Here is a 19,967-nt window from a genome sequence, read left to right as displayed (position 1 = left end):
CCCAGCTTCACAGACAGGGCTGGGCTGGGCTTGGAGTTGCTAATTAATCTTTTCCTATCATAGTCCAGGAGCTCAGCCTCACAGCTGACTCCAAAGACCTGTGGCCAGCCTGCAACTGCCTTCCCCTCCCCCCCATTTCTATTTCCCAGGACTTCAGAGGTGAATGGTGCAGATGACCAGCCCAGGGGCCACTCCTGAGATTGCTCCCAACCTCTCATCAATCCAGGTGCTGTGACTTGGCATTTCTGTCTCCCTCTCCCCACTGCTGCACTCACGCATTTACCAAATGCCAGTTCTGCTGCTAAAGATGGAGGTCATGCGGGTTCCGGGCAGCTTGGGAAGCAGCTCAGCCCAGCTGCAATCTACTGGCTACACTGTGACCTCCTGGGTGAGTGAGGGCAGGCTCGGGCTGGGAGGCAGTTAATCATGCAGGACGCAGGCATGGCTAGATGCCTGGCCCAGGGCTTTGGGGGAAGAGATCCTGCAATCCCACTAGCTCAGCAGCAGCCTCCCTTCTGAAGAGCTGAGTCTCCCGTAGTGTTCAGGGATCAAAGGGAAATCTGAGCAGAGGCTACCTGTGCTCAGAGATGAGCTGCCCCAGTGGATATCTCCATGGGGGCTTGCAGGCAGCTCCTGAGGCACCTGTTCTGCCCAGAGACAGGAGGGTACCGCCTGCACTCCTAGGGTTCTTTTCTCCCTTCCCCTCTCCTCCATCCCTGCCTCCAGTTTGGATGGTTCTAAAGGAACTGCTCAGGAAGGGGAGAGGTAACTCCGCCTGTGTCTGGCAATTGCACAGCTACAGAGGGAGCATTTTTTTTTTTCAGGGTGTGAATGCATGATGTTCCTCAGTGTTGGTCAGTTTGGAATGGGTCATGGTGCCAGGAAACTGCAGCCAGCTCAGCCCAGGGCCTTGGCGTCGCTGAACGAAGCAGCTGAGTGTGGTGGAAAACGCTATTAGCAGGCAGCCTTTGTCCAAGTGAAAAAATATACAGTGATTAAGAACCGAGCTGCCGAAGGTACATTCCAGAGACACCAAAGCTTTGCATACAGTCAAAGTGCTTTTCACCTTGGAGACATTTGGCAAAGTGTAATCCAATAGGACTTGGGATCCTTCAATTTCATGGACCACAGGGCTTAGTACTATGTTTACAAACACCCACACGTTCAATTCCCACCCTCCACTCTGACTAATCATTTCAGCTCTGTGGCCATCTCGATGGCTAGAAGCCTGGAAGAAGGTGATCATGGAATCCTTTGTTTCTGAAAGGAAACACACAAAAGGAATTGCTCCCTTTTGTGCAGGGCTTTAAGGAAAATCAACATGCTGCTGGACATGCTGTGGCCCTGTGCATTGCGTTTTTCAGATATTAATCAACAAAGCATGCACAATCCCCGTGACCAAGAACTTTCGACACTTACTTACCTGCGAGATGGGGGCTAAACTCTTGGACTGGGATAGGACTGGGCTCAGAGAATAACCCTGGGGGTCAGATGGCATACTGGGGGCAGCAGAGCCAAACACTAGGGGCTCAGAGAGAACCCTTTTCAATGGTAAGGGAATAAACATATTGGAACTGCTGATGAGATTCTCTTGCTGATTTGTTCAGATGACCCAAGACCAAAGCGACAGAACTCAAATGCATCAAGTCAAAATCTGAGCAACTCTGAGGATAGAAATCAACTGTGGTTGCTTCTGGGGAAAAGGGATGGGACTGATTGGAAGCGGGCAGGAGGGAATTTTCTAGGTTGATAGGGTGTAGATCACATGGGTGTATCCATTTGTCCAATTCAGTGAACCATATATTTTAGATCTGTGCATTTTACCGTATGTAATTACACCTCAAAAGGAGGAAAGAAAGATTGGGGCGGGGGATCCCAGCTGTCACATCTCTGCCTGGGAACTTCCCACTTCTTACTCTTTTTCAGTTGCTGAGCCCATCTTTGCCTTTGGAGAAATTCAGTGCTTTCTCCTCCAGTATGGGAGTAACCCAGATTCCTCTGCTACGGGAACTGGAACTTGCAACAAAACTAATTTGGAACACTATTTCCAGTCTCTGCTGATCCACACGGATCCCCCTGGTGTGAGGCCCAGGAATTTTCATCCTTGCTAATGAAAAAAGGTGTTTTGCTGAATAGAGCTCACCAAGTGACTTCATCAGGCAAATATTGGGAGGCTCTGGAGATGGGTTGTCCTTTCAAGGAATTTGAAGGTGACCTATGAGTAGCTAGATCATGCTCACATTCATAAAGGATATGCGTGTGTAGTAGTACCGACTTAGAAGGGCTAGCTGAGGACAGCAGTCTGGAACTCAAGAGCCAGGCAGAAAGGTAAGAGTCTTGGCTTGAGTTCAGAAGGTGAAGGGAGAAGACAAAGACCTGCCTAAATTCATCAGGTGACTCTCTGAGGGTTGGTGCTCTTGGTGACCCTTCCCCACTGAGCAAGGCAAAAGGAACAGTTTAAATGGTAAGTATGAGGCTTATGGCATCTCCTTTCTCCGTGATGCTTAAGACTGGGGAGAGAGAGGGACATCCTTTTGGGATGGTTTAGGGGTCTAAGGAACTCTGGCAGAGGGGGCAGGAAAATCCATACTTAATACAGAATTGCTCTAAAACATGTCCAACTCTCTATCTCCCATCACCCCCTACTCATTTTGTGAAGCAAGGTGGTGTGGATGAAATGGGAAAACTGGGTAATGGGACAAGTCAGACATGACACACAGCTGATCCACAGCAGAGCTCGGCCAGAGCAGCATCAGAAGGGAGAGGCGGGTGTTTCTGGCTGTCTCGCCCTTTAACAGTGAGTCGGGGCGGAAGCCCTGTGGCAAGATTCATTCCTGGGGTCTGTATTTCTCCTGGGTCCTCACCAAGCTTTCTGATCTCTCTCAGGGGCTTAAGGGCATTTTATTTTGTTTTAAAATATTCTCTTTATTTGAGTTTTTATAAGATGTAGCACAAACATAAAACAACACCCCCTTTTTAAAAAAAAATCAAGGGATGGTGAAAATTGAATTAATATCAGAAACTTCACTGGCTGAAAAAATTACTATATATTCACGTATACTTAAACCTGAATCTGTTTTAAAAAATAAGAAAGAGGATCAGGATAAAACTCATGGGTTGTTTTTGAAACAGCCCATCATACGTAGAGGGTATAAACAACCAGGTTTTGCCATATAAATGGTAGGAATATGGAATTTGCCTGGAAGTCACATTATCTGAAAGCAATTTCCCCACAAAAATGTCACTGGGACCCTTAGCACGTTCAGATACCTTGCTCCAATACCTACCAGTGATTTTTTTATTATTATTTAAAAATTTTGAACTTAGGAAAAGCAAGTTGCCAGCCTTCCTATCTGAATTAACGTAAAAGGACCAATGTATCTCCTTATCCCCCAGGACATTTTTTTAATTTCTTACTCTTCCCCAACTGAGTGACATTGATATCTTGTGTACCTCCCTTTGCAAGTGTTCTCTTCAAATCTTCTAGACCTTGATGACAGCAGGATGGGGATGGTCCCATCACCAGGGACACAGGTTAGCTGACAGGTGCCAGTTGACTGACCTCTGAGCAGCTATTGCGTGTCAAGCAAAAAGGCATTTGACAAACAGTTGAGCTAATGTCCACAACACCCCTGCTGCTTAAATATTCCTTTAATCCCACTAAGTGCATGAGAAACAGACTCAAATACACCTCCAGGAACTTGCCTGAGAGCAGAACAGCTAGTTGTGGCCGAGCCGAGGTGGTTGGCCTTTGTGAAGTCTTTCACCTGGTTTGCATGGGCTGTGACTTCAGGGAGGAGGAAGATGGAAACACTCAGCGTTTAAGATCTCTTCCTGGCCCACCTACACTGTGCCAGCTTTTGGGCAATGCAGGGTGAAAAAGAGATTTTAGCTCTTGAGCACACTTGCCCATCTCAGGCAGCTTCTGCTCTGCCTGGGGCTTCTCACCACATTTGGAAATCCTGTGACAGGGGAGGTGCCCCCTTCTGGCTATGAGTCTGGTGAAAGGAGCTTCTGGTCACAGCACTGAGCTGGGTTGCAGGTCACTGTGGCGGAGTGCACACAGATCTTTAGCAGGGACTGCTGGGCAGGTCAGGGAAAGCTGCTGTTCTTTACTGCCCTGTGTTACTAGCGCCTGCTGCCTCTGGGATCTTCCCTAGTTACCCCTCCCAGGCAGGACAGGAAGCAGGTATGACATGTACCTTTCCAAGGTGGGCCAGGCAGAGTGGCCTTATTGCAACTAGAACTAACCCAATTTCAAACCATTCTAGGTCAAGTGCCTGATTCGGGGACACGTCCTCTCTGGGTGGTGTTCGTGATCCCTGACTCCTGCCCGCATCGGCCTCACCACTCACAGGACTTTCTGCCGAGGCTAACTTCTGCCTATCAGTTCGGGTCAATTATGATAGACCTTTCTCCTTGGTCTCTTCAGCTGTGCAGGGACAAATCTGGAACCAGGCAGGGGTGCCAGGAGTGGCAAGGGCTCAGCAGCTGAGCCCTACATTGGTGGCAGAATGCCCAGGCACAGACTCCCAGGCCTCCTTCCCAAGCTGTGCCTTTCTATGTCCCCGCTACTCTGCATCGCCTGCAGTGAAAATGCCCACTTTTCCACCCGATCTCTCTTCTCTCCTTCCACTTGTCCCAACTGCACAAACCCTGTTGCCCTTTCTACCCTCAGCTTGCAGTCAATACTTAGTGGCCTTGGGAGTGGAGGGGTGCATTCTGCTTGCAGAGCCCCTCAGTAGCATGCCTGGATGTGGCCCACACAATGCTTGCCTCTTCCTCTCTCCTCTCCAAATGTACTTTGGTATCCAAGTGCTGGTTCACTCAAAATTAGGCAAGATGAAAAGACTCAAGGAAAGAGAGACATGACTGTGTTGCTATTGGCAACAACTTGATGCTACTTTCCCCCAACTAAGTAACCCTTGACTATGACTACAGGAGAGTGTGCAGCTGAAGTTTAGTTATTTGATATTGTGGACATTACAGCTAAAGAAAGTTACTTGTTTGGCAGCCTACAATTCTCCAAGGGACCTATGAGGATTCTAACTCTACCATATCCTGCAAAAAAGTGCATTGACCCCTGGTTAAGTTAGCTAAGGCAGAGCTAGAAGGCACAGGCATTCAACTTGCTGACCCCCCTGCCCACTGCCCTCCAAAAAAGGGCTCTACAGTGAATGTTCAAGTTCATTAGGATGCATATGCAAAGAGCACTGGCTCATTTCCCTCTCCTTCCTACCACCAGGATGCATTCAGGAGACATGCATTTGTAACTGAAAAATATCAGGGAACAGGTTGAACAGCATTTTCGAGATGCCTGGATCGACACTTGGGTCTGAGTCATTGGGATTCCTAGCTGCAGAGAGAACTTGCTTACTTCCCTATTCCCTACAGATTCTTTCCACATGTTGCTGAGATGTTTTGGGTCCCTGTGGGACAGTGGATGGGCAGTTTCCCAGCTTTCTTCCCTGCTGGTAATCTAGTATGTAGAAATGTGAGGTTTCTTGCAGGACTTAACCCAGGGCTCTCAGAGCAAGAGGAAAGGGGAAGATTTAGCTGGGAGACAAAGCCTCAGGATGCTGCTGTTGGGTTTAAAAACATCTTGAATGGAAGTGGGCATTTCTGTCTTCTTCTGCTAGGGAATGGGAATCTGAAGACGTGATCAACAGGATCAATAACTAAGGTGCTATTTGCACGCTGTTCCTAGGACAGGCATTGTTTCTGGACCCTCCTCAGCTCCTTGTTTCTTCCAAAGGAAAAAAATCATGAATGCAAAATTGGGCAGAAAAAAATAGAGACACCAAGAAATGGGTACCGCTGACTGTCCGTGGGACCATGGGATGAGAACAGGAGCTGTGGGTAGAGCCAAGGCCACAGACAGACAGGTCATCTCTGCTGGATTTTGGAGCACCTTCTATGCAGAAGGATCCCCAAGGTTAGAGAGTGTGCGGACGCCGGGATCACTCACCCACTGCTGGAAGGAAGCCACCTCGGGGGTGAAATGCAGCGGCCATTCTGACTCTGCGCCAGCAGCACTAGGCAATTGTGTTTTGGGGAAGGGAAGTGAAGAATAACTTATCCAGCTGAAACCATGAAGACCTGTGGCTTTAGAGGAGCCCCTGCCCCGGCACACGGCTGCAGCGGCATGCAGTCCAAGCAGAGGCACATGCAGTTCTGCAGTGTATGGCGACACATCTCCCATACACTGAACACCAGGTGTGTATCAGGCAGGTGGCACATGCACCTGTGCACACACCTGTGCAGAGGTGTATACACAGGTGTACACGCTCATGTGCATGTTCACACCATGGGTACTCACGTAAGCATCTCATGCAAGTTGCCTAAGCAGCCACGTGATTGGCTATGGGGTTTTACATCAGCTTCTACGATCTTTGACTTCAAGTACTGCAAACTTAAAGCATTTACCTCAAAATACATATTCAAAAACTAAATTCTCCCCAGGAGAAAGCCACTCGTGTCAGTGCAAATGGCCTTTCTGCTGTTTCTGTCAGTGCTACAGGCAGTAGGAGTACACACACCAGGGGTCTGGTTTGTTGAGAGATTTCAAAGCATCCCCTGTCACTTGTTTCAGATTCCTCCAACAACCTCGCTATGTAATAAGTGGCTTAAAAAAATAGAAACCTCTGTTTATCTGGCAGAGGGAGCAACTGGACTTAGTGAGATTAGATTGCCCAGGGTGGCTCTAGGCAGGCAGACAGCTGAGAGGAGAGCATTCCTGGGAATGGGGCTGTCATACAGAGGGCTACAGTTGGAAAACTGCATTTTATGCTGTTATCATGGATAGAACCATTCATGATCTGTGTGTGGAAGCAGAAGGCTTCACAGAGTCCTTAACCTTAGTAGGAGGCCAAATACCAATTCCTGGCAAGCAACATATGTAACATTTTACCCGTGGGTCTTCTATTTTCCAGGTTGATAGGATCTACAGCTCCCAAGGCTACCTGAGACATGCTTAGGGGTCATGAGAAATCAGTCATAGGACAGAAGCTGGCCTGCTGGGCACCAGTGTCCCCCTATTCCTGAGCAAAGCAGAGAAACTAGCTCTCGGAGTCAACCGTAAACTAGGACAGTAATAATAATAATAATAATAATAATAATGGCTCTCATATATTGAGTAGTTGCCACGTCAATCATTGTAATAAATGCACTTTGTACATATTGTCATAATGAGATACCCACTTGACCATCCTCAACTGCAAAAAATGAATACAGTGATACCCACCTCGCAGAGTGTTGTTGGAAATTAGACAAAGTGGTAAGTGAAGAGCTAAGCTTGGATTGCAAATGACATCATAATGATGAAAATGAGACTAAGAGCCACACTTGCTGAGCACATACATTGCAAAGTCTGCTAAGCATGTTATGTAATTTTTTCCCACATCATCATTTGCTCTATGTCCCTTTTAAGGATGAGGAAACTAAGGCTTTGAGGAGCTGCTCATGTCATACAACTAAGAGGTAGAGCTGGAGTAGAACCAGCCAAGGGCTAGGGATATAGCTCAGGGACTGGGTTCGATCCCCAGTACCACCAAAAAAAAAAAAAAAAAAGGAACCATAAGTCCAGCATGACATGGTCTAATACGGTGAGCTCCCAAAAGGTGATAGCACTGTCATGTCCTCCTTTAGTGCTGGCATCTACTCCATGTAGTAGGCGTGTGAGCGACTTGTCCCCAGGGTCTTATACCATATCAGGTGGACAAGTAGGGATTCCACTGGGGCTGCCTGTCTCTAACTTAGCTCATTTGTCTGCATTTCTATGGGCACGAAAGGGACAATGTTCTCAGGAGGCAAAGCAGCAGGGGAGGTGACTGCAGTTGGGGGGTATATTGTAGCCACATTTTTGACTTTTGACTCGAGGTGGTTGAGGCAGCTCAGTCACAACCCAGCTCCTTTCTTTTTGGTGACCAAACTGCAGGTAACTGGCGACAGTCAGGGTAAGGAACAATCTAGGTGGCTTAGGGCAGCTACCCACGAGAGTGGCCCATTCAGGGGTGTCTCAAAACACACTCCTGCTGGAACAAGACACCCTCACTGTCGGTTGCCTCTTTCATCCCTGGGGAACATGGACATGATGAGAACTCTGACACCAAACCTGGACAAAGCAGCTGGGGGGCAGATGGGGCGCTCTGGTGGCTATCACCCAACTTACACTCCTTCTTGGTGGTCTGCATGATGTCCTATAGACCTAGGAATTATTCAGGAAAGCTATGATTGAGGACTAGTAAATAATGGGGTCTAAAGCCATATCATTACCAAGGAAGCCTCCACCAACCACAGGACTGTTGGATCCTGATCCACCAAGGCTTCTGGTTGATTCCTTTCTATAATGGAGTGATGGAAGCCCTGGAAACTTCCAGCATCATCCAGGGTAAAATCCACCTACAACTTGTGCTGTAGATCACAAGGTGGGTTGAGTTTTGTATTGGATGCTTCGTCTTCATTTCTCCACTTAATCTGCTCTGATGGTAAGGCCGGGTGTCCTGTCCTTGCTTGACAGTCTGTCTGTTCCCATTAGGCATGGGGGTTCCATGCACCATGCTCTTGGTGCAAAAGAGAAAGGTCAGAGGCATGGCATACGATGCTTCTGCAGCCCTGCAGATAAGTACAGGTGTCCCCTGTATCCCCTTCTCCCCCTTTTTAGACCCAGGCACTAACTGCATCTGACAGGGCTTTAAAGGAATGTCTGAGAGAACACATTAACCATCAACTCTGACGGGGCTTTCTTTAGTTTTTAAAAATGTCTTATTAAAACTTTGCTGACTTTACCAAGATCGCCATGTTTAATAAGAGGCCTCGACGAATTTGAAAGCAAAAGATGAAGAGAGAAAAAAGCCATACGCTGTAATCACCATAATTATACAATCCTGGTGAAGCCTGAGAGAGGCGGGAGTGTCATCTGCGATCAAGTTGGTTCCTAGGACAGCTGAAAAGAATATGACATGAAAGCCCTTACTTCCCGTCCCTGGAGTTGGGTTGAAGATGAGTCCCCAAGGCAGGGTCCGGGAGGAGCGGAGGCCAGGGAGGGCAAGTCCTCTTTTGGCTGAGGCCTCTGGGGCAGGTTCTGTTCCTGGCCAGGCTGAGGTGGCTGACATATCAGCCTGTCCGCCTGGAATCTGCAAGTGGCATGGGGTAAAAGGCAAACGACTTTGGTCATCTTTGTGCTTTCAACAGAATAACCTTCTGGATGGGAACTGAAACAGGTCAGGGGTCCTCTGACCCAGCGCCAGGGTGCCCCATGAACATGGCCACTGCAGGTCAGTCTCCCTGTGCCAATGGATGCCTGTGTCCTTTATTTGCTAACCTCCTTTTAGGCATGCAGGGCAGAGAGCCCTGGTGCCCAGGGCTCAGCTGCTGCAGCAGCAAATGGTTTTAAAAGAGAGAGAGAGAAAGAGAAAAAAAAAAGGCAAGGATGACATGTGAAGGGCAGTAATTCCACTTCTTGACAGTTTCCCCTGCTTCCGGTGTGACATCATTTGGTTTTGCTCCCTGAAGGCAGAGTCTCATCTGAATCCTCTGGGTGCCCCTCCTCCAGTCTCAGCCAACTCCCTCCCTAGAATCCACTCTCCTTTTCCATACCTTCTAAACTGCTGAACACAATATTTAATGCAGCATAGAATTCCAGTCGGAAGAGATAATGGAATCCAGAGCCGAAACCCCCGCTTGACAATATCTTTGACCACTCAGCTTCTAAATGTTAGGCCGGGGACCTTGCTGCTCCGTGGGGTGGCATATTCCACTGCTGTGAGGGAGCAATGGCTAGGGCAGTTGCTACCGTGAGAACATTCTTTAGTACAGTGACTTTCCTCGTATCATCTACACATTTGTTAGAATTTTGCCCCTGGAACAATCCAGAAGTGTCAGCTCACTCTGAAAGACAAATGCAAATAGACCTCAGGGGGGCATTCGGCCTGCTTGGGGGGCCAGACATCTCTGTCTCCTCCAGTCTCATAACCTGGCTTCCTCGGTCCCTTTACTCACTCCAGTTATTCACTTCCGTATTTTTGCAGTTTATTAAAATCCTGGGTAAAAAGGGATGTGGGAACTTAAACCAAGGCTCCACATAGCTTAGATTAGTGCAGAGCAGGGGAACCCTCTTCTCTTCTTCGATTATTCTGCTTTCTATATCATAAACTAAATCGCTTTTTTTTTAAGTGGCCTCATCCTGCTTTTGCTTATATTAAGCTTGTAGTCAACTACAACACAACACCCTGATTTTTTAACTTGGATTACAATGAAGGCTTCCAAACGCCATCCTATAATTGTAAATTTGAATTATTTCTAAGCATCAATTTCATCTGGTTAAATTTTACCTGGCTGTTTTTGACCCATCGTTCCAGCTGAAAGAGATGCTTTTCAAAAATAATCTCATTATCTACCTCATGAGCAATACCTTCGGGGCATGGATCTTGGAATAGGCTTGGTATATTTGTATTTCTATCCAAGTCATCAAAAGAGGATGTTGGAGAAGGTGGGATCATGGCTGTAGGCCCCTGTGGTCCACTATCAGAGATCGCCTTCCTGGTTGACACGAATTGATTAATTCACCCTCTCCTAATCATTAAGCACTGTGAATATTCTTCTTTACCTGTATATAGGCAAAGGCAGGGCAGTAGAGGTGGGCAGCTGGTGACATTATTTTCAATCTTATTGTACTGATGATAGGTCACAAAAATGTTTTCTAGAGTAGGGATACGATTATAGGGTGACCATCCTATAGTAAGCCAAGCATGGGGGCTTTGGAGAGTTCCTGCCCAAATATGACTCCAACAAGGCCCATTTCCATTTGGCACAGACTCCGAGTGGTTAGGGAGTGTGCAGAACCACAGCTATGTAGGCCCTGACATTGCCAGGGTAGCTGCATACCCCCACCCTCATCCCATCTTCCCATCCATTAGGAGCCACCAGCAAGCCCCCTTTCTCTCATTGGCCTTCTGGAAAGCATCTCAGAGCTGGAATCCACTGTGCCTCAGAGCAGCATCTTACAGATCATATCTACCTATGGACATGGACCCTGTCCTCCTTCTAGAATGTTGTCTTTCCTGACTCCCCCTGAACCAGGGAGACTCATTAGCTGACTTAACAAAAGGAAGCACTCTGGCTGTTTTCACTGGGGGATCATTTGGGGGAACTTCACAGGGGTCTTCGACTTCCAGGTCCTTTGACCTTGAGCTCTCTGACTTCCCTTTCAGCGCTCCAGTTTGGGCAACAGGCAGAGTTGCGTCTCCTCTTGATTTTGACATTAGCTGTGTGGTCCCCTTTCTAGGACCTGCGATTGCATAGCAGCCTGGCTCCCATCTGTGGGAGTCTTTCCCTCACGACTCTTATTGTAGGACTGAGGTGGATTCTGTCCTCTGTCCTCTACAGAGATGGCTGTCCTGTTTCCAAGTGGTCCGCCTTGCCTGCTGTTAATCCTGCATTCACCTTCACCCTCTGCCTTGTCCCTGGCCAGATGGGAGCCCACGCGTTCCTGTGTGACTGCCTGGGGACAGGTACCAGGGAGGCTGTGGGCTGAAATCCCACAACCCTGCTGGCCACTTCTAAAGGGAGAGCTCCTTCTAGAAGGATGTCTTTCCTGAGTGGTGTTGGGGAGGAGGCAATGGATAGCAAAGGTCTGCGGGTCACCTCCCGAAATAGATCCCCACCTGGCGCGCGCACACACAGTTTGCCCCCAGCTTGCCTCGCGGGGAGACTGGCAGGATACGGGATTTGGATCTGAATCAGCGGCTGTAAACACACAGCTGTGCCCTTCTGCCTCAGAGGAGTTTGATTTTCACTTGACTGCTTGGCACATTGGGGTCCAGGGAAGGCAGGAGAGGGCCCCGGGTGGGGGACGAGGCAGGGCCAGCAGTGGGAGGCAGCGGGCAGCTGCTCCCGGCAGAGCCTGCGTGTGGAGTGGGGCTGGATCACCACTGGGTTTTTCTCTGGGTGGACTCTTGAAGGGAAGGGCATTTCTGGCTGCTTTGGGAGGACAGGCTGAGCCATCCACTGCAACAGCTGGGGGTTCCTCCTTCCAAGAGGAATGGCAGGGTCTGGAGCTGGTCTCCCCTCAATGACAACCAGACTCTGATCTTTTCTGATAAATAAAAATCTTACCCCTCCCACGCCCTGCCGTGGAGAATCACTTCACCACGGGGTCCTACCAGCCACGCCAATTCTGTCATTTTACATTTTAGAGTTCATTTATGAAAATATAGACTTCTATGTTTTCCTCTTTCAGCTACAAAACTAAAATAGTAAATATGTTTGTCCAAACCTCACCTGCAACCAGGACACAGAGAGAGGGACAGAGACCCGGGGAGCCTCCGCCGAGCACTGACCACAATGAGCACTGTCACTCATAACCTTTCCTCATCTCTAATGCAGGACAGTGACAGCTGGCCTAGGGTTCTCTGGGGGAAGCGGCAAGGTTGGTAGCAGGTAAGCAGCAGCAACACTGAGGTTCCCAAAGCTCTCATTTCATTCCTCCCCTTCCTCATAGGACCCCCAGGCCCCATGATGTGTGGGGTGATTCTGCAGAAGCCACCTTGGGGCCCGCCCCTTGGCCCAGCTGACAAAAATTCCCCTCCTGCCACATAGCACTGGGCATCCAGACCACAGGGGTGGGGGCCAGAACTGGCAATTGATAGGGCAGTGTCACTTATCCTGTTCTTTGTGTCCCTCCCTGACCTCTGGCTATTTTCACCTACCAGGTGGGTCCTGTCCTGGAGGGTAGGTAGCCTGTGGCACCCGGTTCTCCTGCTCCTGCCGGTGCTTGTCTAGGGTCTGTAAATAGAACCAGTTCTCTTCTACCCATGGTTTCTTTCCCAGGCTCAAAGCCTGGCGGACATTTCCGAATCAGGTAGCTAATTGGGCAGGAAGGCAGCTTCTCTCCAGTTCTTAAGGGATGATTCATTCAACTCAGAAATCCCAAGGCAGAGAGAAGCACAGACCTGCAGATCACCCCAGGAAGAAGGGACCATAGAATTTATCTAATCCACATCATTATACAGAGAAAAAAAGCACGTTTCAGAGAGGGCTAGTAATCTGCCTGAGGCTACCCAGTTAGCCAGCAGACACGCTGCCTGGGGGCTGCTTCCTGAATTTTACCACGGAGGTCCACCTCCATCTCTAGCCAGGACTAGGGCTTCATTGCGGCTGGCTGGATGGGAGAGGTTGGCATTAATATCTGAGATCCCAAAGGGGTTATTTGGCATCAAAATCAACCCTGTGTAAAAACTTTTAGCCATTTTTTCCCTTGCTGCTGAAAAAGATTTTTTTCAACTGAGGTCAAAGCCTCTGGGGGCTCCACTGCATCTAGGTATTTGAAAACATTCCGCCAGGGCTTTCTGGCCCGTTCCCCACGACATCCTGAGGAGGAGGGGAAAACAACCCCTGGGGAAGGAGCCACAGCTGGGTTCATGGCCCTGTTGCCTGCCCCCTCCCTCCCCTGCCAGGCGCCCCAGACTTCTGCTTCTGGTCAACACCCAGCCTGGAGCTGGAAGTCTCTTCCTGCAGAGCTGCCTGGGGTGTGGGTGAGCTCTTGACCCTGGGCTCTCAGTACCTGTCCCTTGGCGTTAGGGTGGGAGGGAGGGGAGAGAGGGCGGAGAAGCAGCTGGCTCTCAGTGCTTCCTGTCGCCTCTGATTTTCCTGCTGCTCCCTTGGCAGGCAGGACAGAGATGCCACTGGTCACGTGCTGAGGCTGCCTTAGCTTCTGGCCCTGGCTGCTGCACTTCCAAGGAGCATCTTGGCAAAGATGAACCTCCATGTTCTGCCAGGAGGTGGACAAACACCTGGTTCTCATCGACTCTCTTCTCCACGGCCCACAGTATGTGCTCAGGCACCAGCAATTCTGTTTTCCACCTTTGCATCCCCGGGCTAGAGCTGATGCCTCTCAACAGGGCAGCTAGGGTTTCAACTGAGCAACGAGGCAGAGATGTCCAGGGAGGCCGATGCTACCATCACTCAGGTTGCCATTTCTCCTAACTTAACTGCCATCACACTCTGGCTTCTTCCATGGGACGGTGCCCAAGTGGCAGAGGACTTTATCTAGCTTTTCGTCCCCAGCTGGGAGTCCTCCCCAGATGGCGTCAGCCATCCAAAAAGGGGAAATCACATTGCTGCTACTGTGGCATGGCGAAGGGCCCTTTGCTTCCTCTTGCCCTCCTCCCAAGCATTTCCCCTGGTCCTGTCTCCAGAGTTAGGCCCTGGGGAGGCCCCAGCCCATAGCCTGTGGTTGACCCTGTAGAATCTAGAAGCTTTTCAGTTCTGGTTTTCCATGTCCCCAATTTCATCTGTCAACCACAAATCAGGAAGACGGCAAAGACTGGCAGGCTGGTTGGTACTGACCGAGCAGCAGGGACTGGGCCTTCATTTGAAAAGTACACCCTGTCCAGTCGGTAATGCCTACTGAAGAAACTGAACTCAAGACAAAAGGTGATGTAAAGGCAGCTCACAATGGCTCGCCAGGTGTTTACTGCTGTGGTTTTCATATTTCATAGCACTGGAAAAGGAAACTTTATCCCAGTAAGCAGGATAAAGGAGAGACAGGCTCTGGTTAATGAAGAGATCCAGCTCAACCTGACTGTAGCCATCTTGGTTGTGACCACCATCTTGCATGCATGCCTGGTAAACTCTATCACACATTCTAATCCCTACAGGATAAACAAAGTTATTAAGATAGTCAGCCAAGCATTTTGTGCTGGCTAGTGACGTTTGGACTGTTTCTTAACTGATATTTGACATGTTAATAGTTTTTGAGAAAGCCCAGGTACATTCCAGTGGATCAAAGCCACCATTGTCTAGCTTAGTATATAAACCCTTTTCTCCTGCCCTTGGGTGTGGGATGTGGGTCACCCAAGACACTGTCCATAAATACCTAATAAATTGCACTCTGTACGATCCTAGATTTATCCAACTCTTTCTTTGATCTTCTGACACCTTCTGTCTTTGGTGGCCAGTTCTCCTATTCTAGGTTTTCCCCAAAGAGGTTCAGTTGGCCTGAGGCTATGTCTGGGTGCTACCTAGAGCAGTTACTATGTGTTACAGCTCTTTCTGAAATATGACAAAGGCCACCATGTACAGTGGTGTGTGTAATTCTTGTACAAGGACAGCTGAAGGTCAAGTAGGGGCTGAAACCCAGCCTGTGTTTTGCTTGGTCAGCTGGGTACCAATGGGATTGGAGTCCTGTTTTCTGTTTAAAAAGTATGCTATGGGCTAGTTACGCTTTGCCATGGACTTTCAGTCATTTGATTCTGAACCTGGGCCTTCACCATCAAAAAAAAAAAGCAGGGTTTTAAGCAGGCTCTATGGTTCTAGTCTGCCAAATGACGCAAATTTTGGCACAGTGTTCTCAGACATTTTCTTGGCATATTCAAGTCCTGGATGACTTAGAATGAAATTTCTATGGGAAGGAGACACTCCCATAGCACTGTCTCTACTGGGGAGGGCCAGACCCCTTCTGCATCCAAAGTAGCATAGCCCTCAAAGTTTCAATGAAACACTCAGACTACTTCTTAGGATCTCATATAATAGGGACACATCCACAGATGAACCCTCCATGTCATGGTACACTTTGAGACTTGGAAAGGACAATTTGTTCTTTCAGTTTTTCTCTTTTACCAAGAAAAGAAGGGGTATTGGTGTGTTCGGGGATGGGGGGTCATAGATCCAGATTCAGTCTTGACTGACTGACTGAGCTGTTTAACCACCTGGATCAACACCTTCCCCCCCACACCACCATTAATTAGTCCTAAATGAGTCAGCCTCGTGTCCTTGACCTGTGAGCTGCCTAGCTTCACTCTGCCTCTGTCCAATTATTATCCCTAAGATGTAGATGGTCTTCTTAAACATCTTTCCTGGCAACATGGGAATGGCATTAGCTAGCCCTTCATTTAGTTTAACAGCTTGCAGATAAAACATTTGTGCAAATTTTCTTTTAGAGAAGTTGAACACATTATATATAGCATATTCAGAGAATGCCTATCAAATTGCAAGACACCTAGTTGGTTGGTTATATTGGATTAGAACACTGGGGCAGTTGAGATCAAATTCTTAGGTTCCAGCCTTGAGTTGTATGAGAGATGACAATGTCCTACAGCCATGGTCCACATCCCCATACTTAGCTGTGTCTGTGGGGTTGCGGTGTTACCCCAAGAACACGGAAGTCCCTCTCCACCACTAGAACCCCAAAATATGAATACACCACTCATTAAGGTCTCCTGTTCATAAAAGAGAAGCAGGGAATTAAGGACTATATTTTTAGAAGTTTGGGCCTTTTATCATATAAATGCCCCGAATCTCAGGAGCTTAGGGTATCTTTCTTCTCCAGCCCACCCTGACAACATCTGTGCTTCTCAGACTCTTGGAGGGAGGCTGGTGCTTTCTCGTTCTGCTTTGTTAACAGACTTTGGAGAACCACCGAGCCAACACTACCTCTGGGCTGAAGGAACATCAATAAACGCTCCTCATAGGACTTCATGGAGGCCATTCTTGCCTTTTCTGATACCCACTTCTCAGGAAAAGAAGCCTAAAGATGTTTGTGCATCTTGTCCAAGTACCAGGACTCCTCTCTTGACCTCAGCCCATACAGTCAACCTGAAGAGCACGGCTTTCCTGTCCAGAAACGTTCTGCTTTTCCTCTTCACAATGTACCTGAGAGTCCATGGTGCCCACAGTACATGCTCAGCTTGTCAACTACATCCCTGAGCATGCTCCAGACACTGCAGCCAGGCTTCAAAAGAGACAGACAGGTACCCACTACTTTCTATCAAGCCATTGTGGGGCAGAGAAGTCCCATCGACCTTGCCTTGATGGCTGTTGCACCTTCTTGGTGTGGGAGGCTGCATGGCCTTGGAAAACCATCCATGAGGACAGATAAGGGACCAGCAGACCTTGCATTCTGCATGTTCTGATTTCTCATGAGGAAAGACCACAGAGAGGAAAAGAACAAAGAAGAGAAGGGATGAGCACCCATATTTTAATTACCGTCTACCAGAATTATTGTGAGTCTATATCTAGTGAGTTCAAAATAAGGTTTAAATGCAGTTCAAAGGCATACAGCTATGACAGGCAAATGAGTAGGTTGCTTTCAACCTGGGATTCTTAGAATCTAAGTTAAAAGGATGAAATAAGGATACTAATCATATACAGTAGTTATGTTTTACAAGGACTTTCCTCTTAGAGGCGGGGAAACAAGACAAATTAGCTTCAGTGGGTTTGCACTCTTTGGGAAGGGAAATGTGGCTGGTCCCATGTACAGAATCCCCGCTCCCTGACTGCCATCTTGTTTTTTTTTTTTTTCTAGTTTGATGTTAATGGTGCAGTCTGGGTACCATGAACTCAGTGGCTTGTTTCTGATGAGTCAGCGAATGAGCAGGATTGAATACTTCCTGTTCACCAAGTCCTGTGCACACATCCTGCCCAACATGGAAAGGGGAGATGGGTCTGCACTATTCAACAGACCATGGTATAGAATCCCCACCATACAACGCAGCAAGACCCCTCATCGACTCTTTTCATCTGTTACCATGGGTTCTCTGCTGGGGAGCTGTGTGGATCTCTACCTAAGCTGGATATGCATAAGGGAAGGCCACTTTTCTACAGGGCAGTGAACCTCTAGCCTGTTTTTACTTACTGTCAGAATCAGGGCCTGGGGAGCTTCACAGGGCCTTTCCCTGGAAAACTACCAGGGACAATGCAGGGACTTGGCTACTGCCCTCCTCTCCTAGTCACGCTATGCAAATAAGGTTGACAGGGGGCTGCAAGGGATACTGGAACTCATGCAGAGGCCACTAAGACACACACCAGCTAGATCACATTGCCAGAACCCATGCAGCATGGCCACTGTCTGCACACAGCGAAAGCCACCTACAACAGCAACATCAGCTTGCGACCCACACCAGCGAGACTGTCAGAGTTCACAGAGGGAAATTTGGATTTTTTTTTTTAAATGTGTGATGGTTCTGAGCCAATTTGTTTCATAGAACGTTCGATGGCCTTCTCCCTGGGCTGCTGCAGAAGATGCACAAACCGCGCAGTCCCAAGAGGAGTGGGGCCCTTCCTCCTCAAAGCCCTGAACAGCAATCACACACCCAGGCTGAGGCTGGGCGGTCGGCTGTGCACCTTCTGCAGAGGGAGCTGCCTGCTCTTTCACAAATCCATCCCTGGAAGAGAAGCTGCAGACACTCGCGAAAGAAAAGGGGTGAGTTGAGGGGAAAGCATTGGAGTCCCTCCCACCCCAAAGACGACGACAACCAAGAAAAGACAAATTAAAAAAAAGTTAAAAAAACCAAAATCAAAACCAGAAGAACGCTGAGGGAAGAAAACCCACTCCACTTACCACACTGCGAGTGAACTTTTCTAGGGAAGTTCTACGACCTTGCTCACTTTCTGGCTTTAGGGGAGGGAAAAAAAAAAGGTAGGGAGAAAATACAGAAAAAAAAAAAAAAAGTCTTCAGCTTTACACGTGGTTTCCAAACAGCAGCAGCCACAGCTAAAGAACAAAAACCAAAGCCAAATGGGGCGAAAAACGGGAAAAGAGAAGCAGCCAAAGCTGTTGGCAGAGTCGATGGGAGGGACAGGAAAGAAGCCTAGGAGCAACCATGCTGCCTCCTTGCAGCAGTGGGGAGAGGGGAATTTGCTTCCCCAGGGGACTGGAATCCTGCTGTGGGGCTGGGGCCAGGATCCCAGGGACCTGGAGCCCTGGCTTTGCACAGAGTGGCAGTTGCTCCTCTTGAGCCTCTTGCTCACTGCTTCCCCTGGCCACTCCCACGAGCAGGAGCCTTGGGTGCTTGTGGCCAGGAGGCTGGGGCTCCAAGTGGTGACACAGAGCAGACTAGCTCTGAGGGCTGGTGAAGTGTGTGTGTGTGTGTGGGGGGGGTGGGGGTGTGCTGAGGGAAGGTCAAGAAGCAGGTGAAATCATCAACTCGTCTGACTCTGGGTCAGGATCGTTCTCTCTTGCGATTTTTCTGATCAAAGGAAAGTTGGCTAACTTCAGTGACATCCTAATGACCCTCCTGCTCATCCTTAGAACCGCAGGGTTTATTCATGTCCTTAGCATTTTCAAAGGGCCTGGGACCTCAGAAGACAATACCATAAGGAGTGTTCTGGACAGAAAATGCTCCTCTGTGTACCCAGGCAGACGATGCTTTCAAGGTACACTCTCCAAGTGCTACTGGAGGCAGGGACCCCCCTGGGGAACTCTTAGCTGAGGTTCCCAGGAAGGGGCAAGAGAAGCCAAAGTCTGTGAACATTCTCCCGAGCCTCGCTGCTCTCTACCACAGGAGGAGAGGTGTGGGGTGTGCCTGACTTTCTCCCCACGTTTCCTACCGGGAAGAGTAAAATTCTACCCCAGCTACCTGCTGGTTTATGCTAGAGCCCGGTTCCAGGGTCCTGAGCCCAAGGCTGGGAAATGCGGACCTTACACACTCTTCAGTGGACACGCACCTACACCCAGCACATAACTGAAACCGGGGAGCTGAGGAAGCAGGCAGGTGCCTGTGGGTGTGCAGGATGTACTGAAAGCAGAGCGTGAGGGGCGGGCCAAGGCAGCCACCTGTCAGGGTGGATAAAGTCTGAGGGCTTCCTTGGCAGCCGTGCCCTGCCTGCTCAGCCAGTGGCTGGAAGACAGATACGAGGTTGCAGAAAGAAAGGGAAAAAAGAAAGGAAAAAAACCCCACAAGTGACATGCCATCAGAGTTGGGCTGGGCTTTCTTCTCCTACGAGGAACTGAAGGACCCACGCCTGGCTCTGGGAACCATACCAGGACTCTACTCTGGGGATGGCAAAGCTCAGCTTTGCCACCAAGGGTAGCCCAGGTGACACACATTGAGCTCAAGTCAGCTGATCTGTATTATGTACCTATCGTTCTGTGCCCTGGCCACCGAGCTGTTACAGAGGGCAGCTGATGGCCTGACTTCCTTGGTTCCTCTGCCTTGAACAAACACCCCTGAGCTACCCTGGAACCCCAT

At 48.9% G+C, this 19,967-nt stretch overlaps 1 protein-coding gene across 6 annotated transcripts in view; it reads right to left on the bottom strand.

Annotated features, from left to right (window-relative positions):
• Positions 1-19,967, bottom strand: part of Rgs6 (regulator of G protein signaling 6) — a 579,659-nt gene that overhangs the window by 3,416 nt on the left and 556,276 nt on the right. For 4 of the 6 annotated variants that reach the window (XM_048798913.1, XM_048798911.1, XM_048798914.1 and 1 more), the window contains exons 17-18: positions 18,338-18,391; positions 5,969-6,035 (exon numbers count right to left, since the gene is read on the bottom strand). The exons of 1 other annotated variant lie outside the window; for it this stretch is intronic. In XM_048798913.1, coding sequence (XP_048654870.1) covers positions 5,969-6,035; positions 18,338-18,391 — 121 coding nt within the window. The remainder of the gene's footprint in view (positions 1-5,968; positions 6,036-18,337; positions 18,392-19,967) is intronic. One more of the 6 variants, XM_048798915.1, reaches the window with a different exon arrangement.

The sequence above is a fragment of the Marmota marmota genome, unplaced genomic scaffold, assembly GCF_001458135.2.
Source record: "Marmota marmota marmota unplaced genomic scaffold, marMar, whole genome shotgun sequence".
In the NCBI taxonomy this organism is placed as follows: domain Eukaryota; kingdom Metazoa; phylum Chordata; class Mammalia; order Rodentia; family Sciuridae; genus Marmota; species Marmota marmota.
The sequence above is the reverse complement of the archived record's forward strand: the minus strand, read 5'-3'. Positions and strand labels throughout refer to the sequence as shown.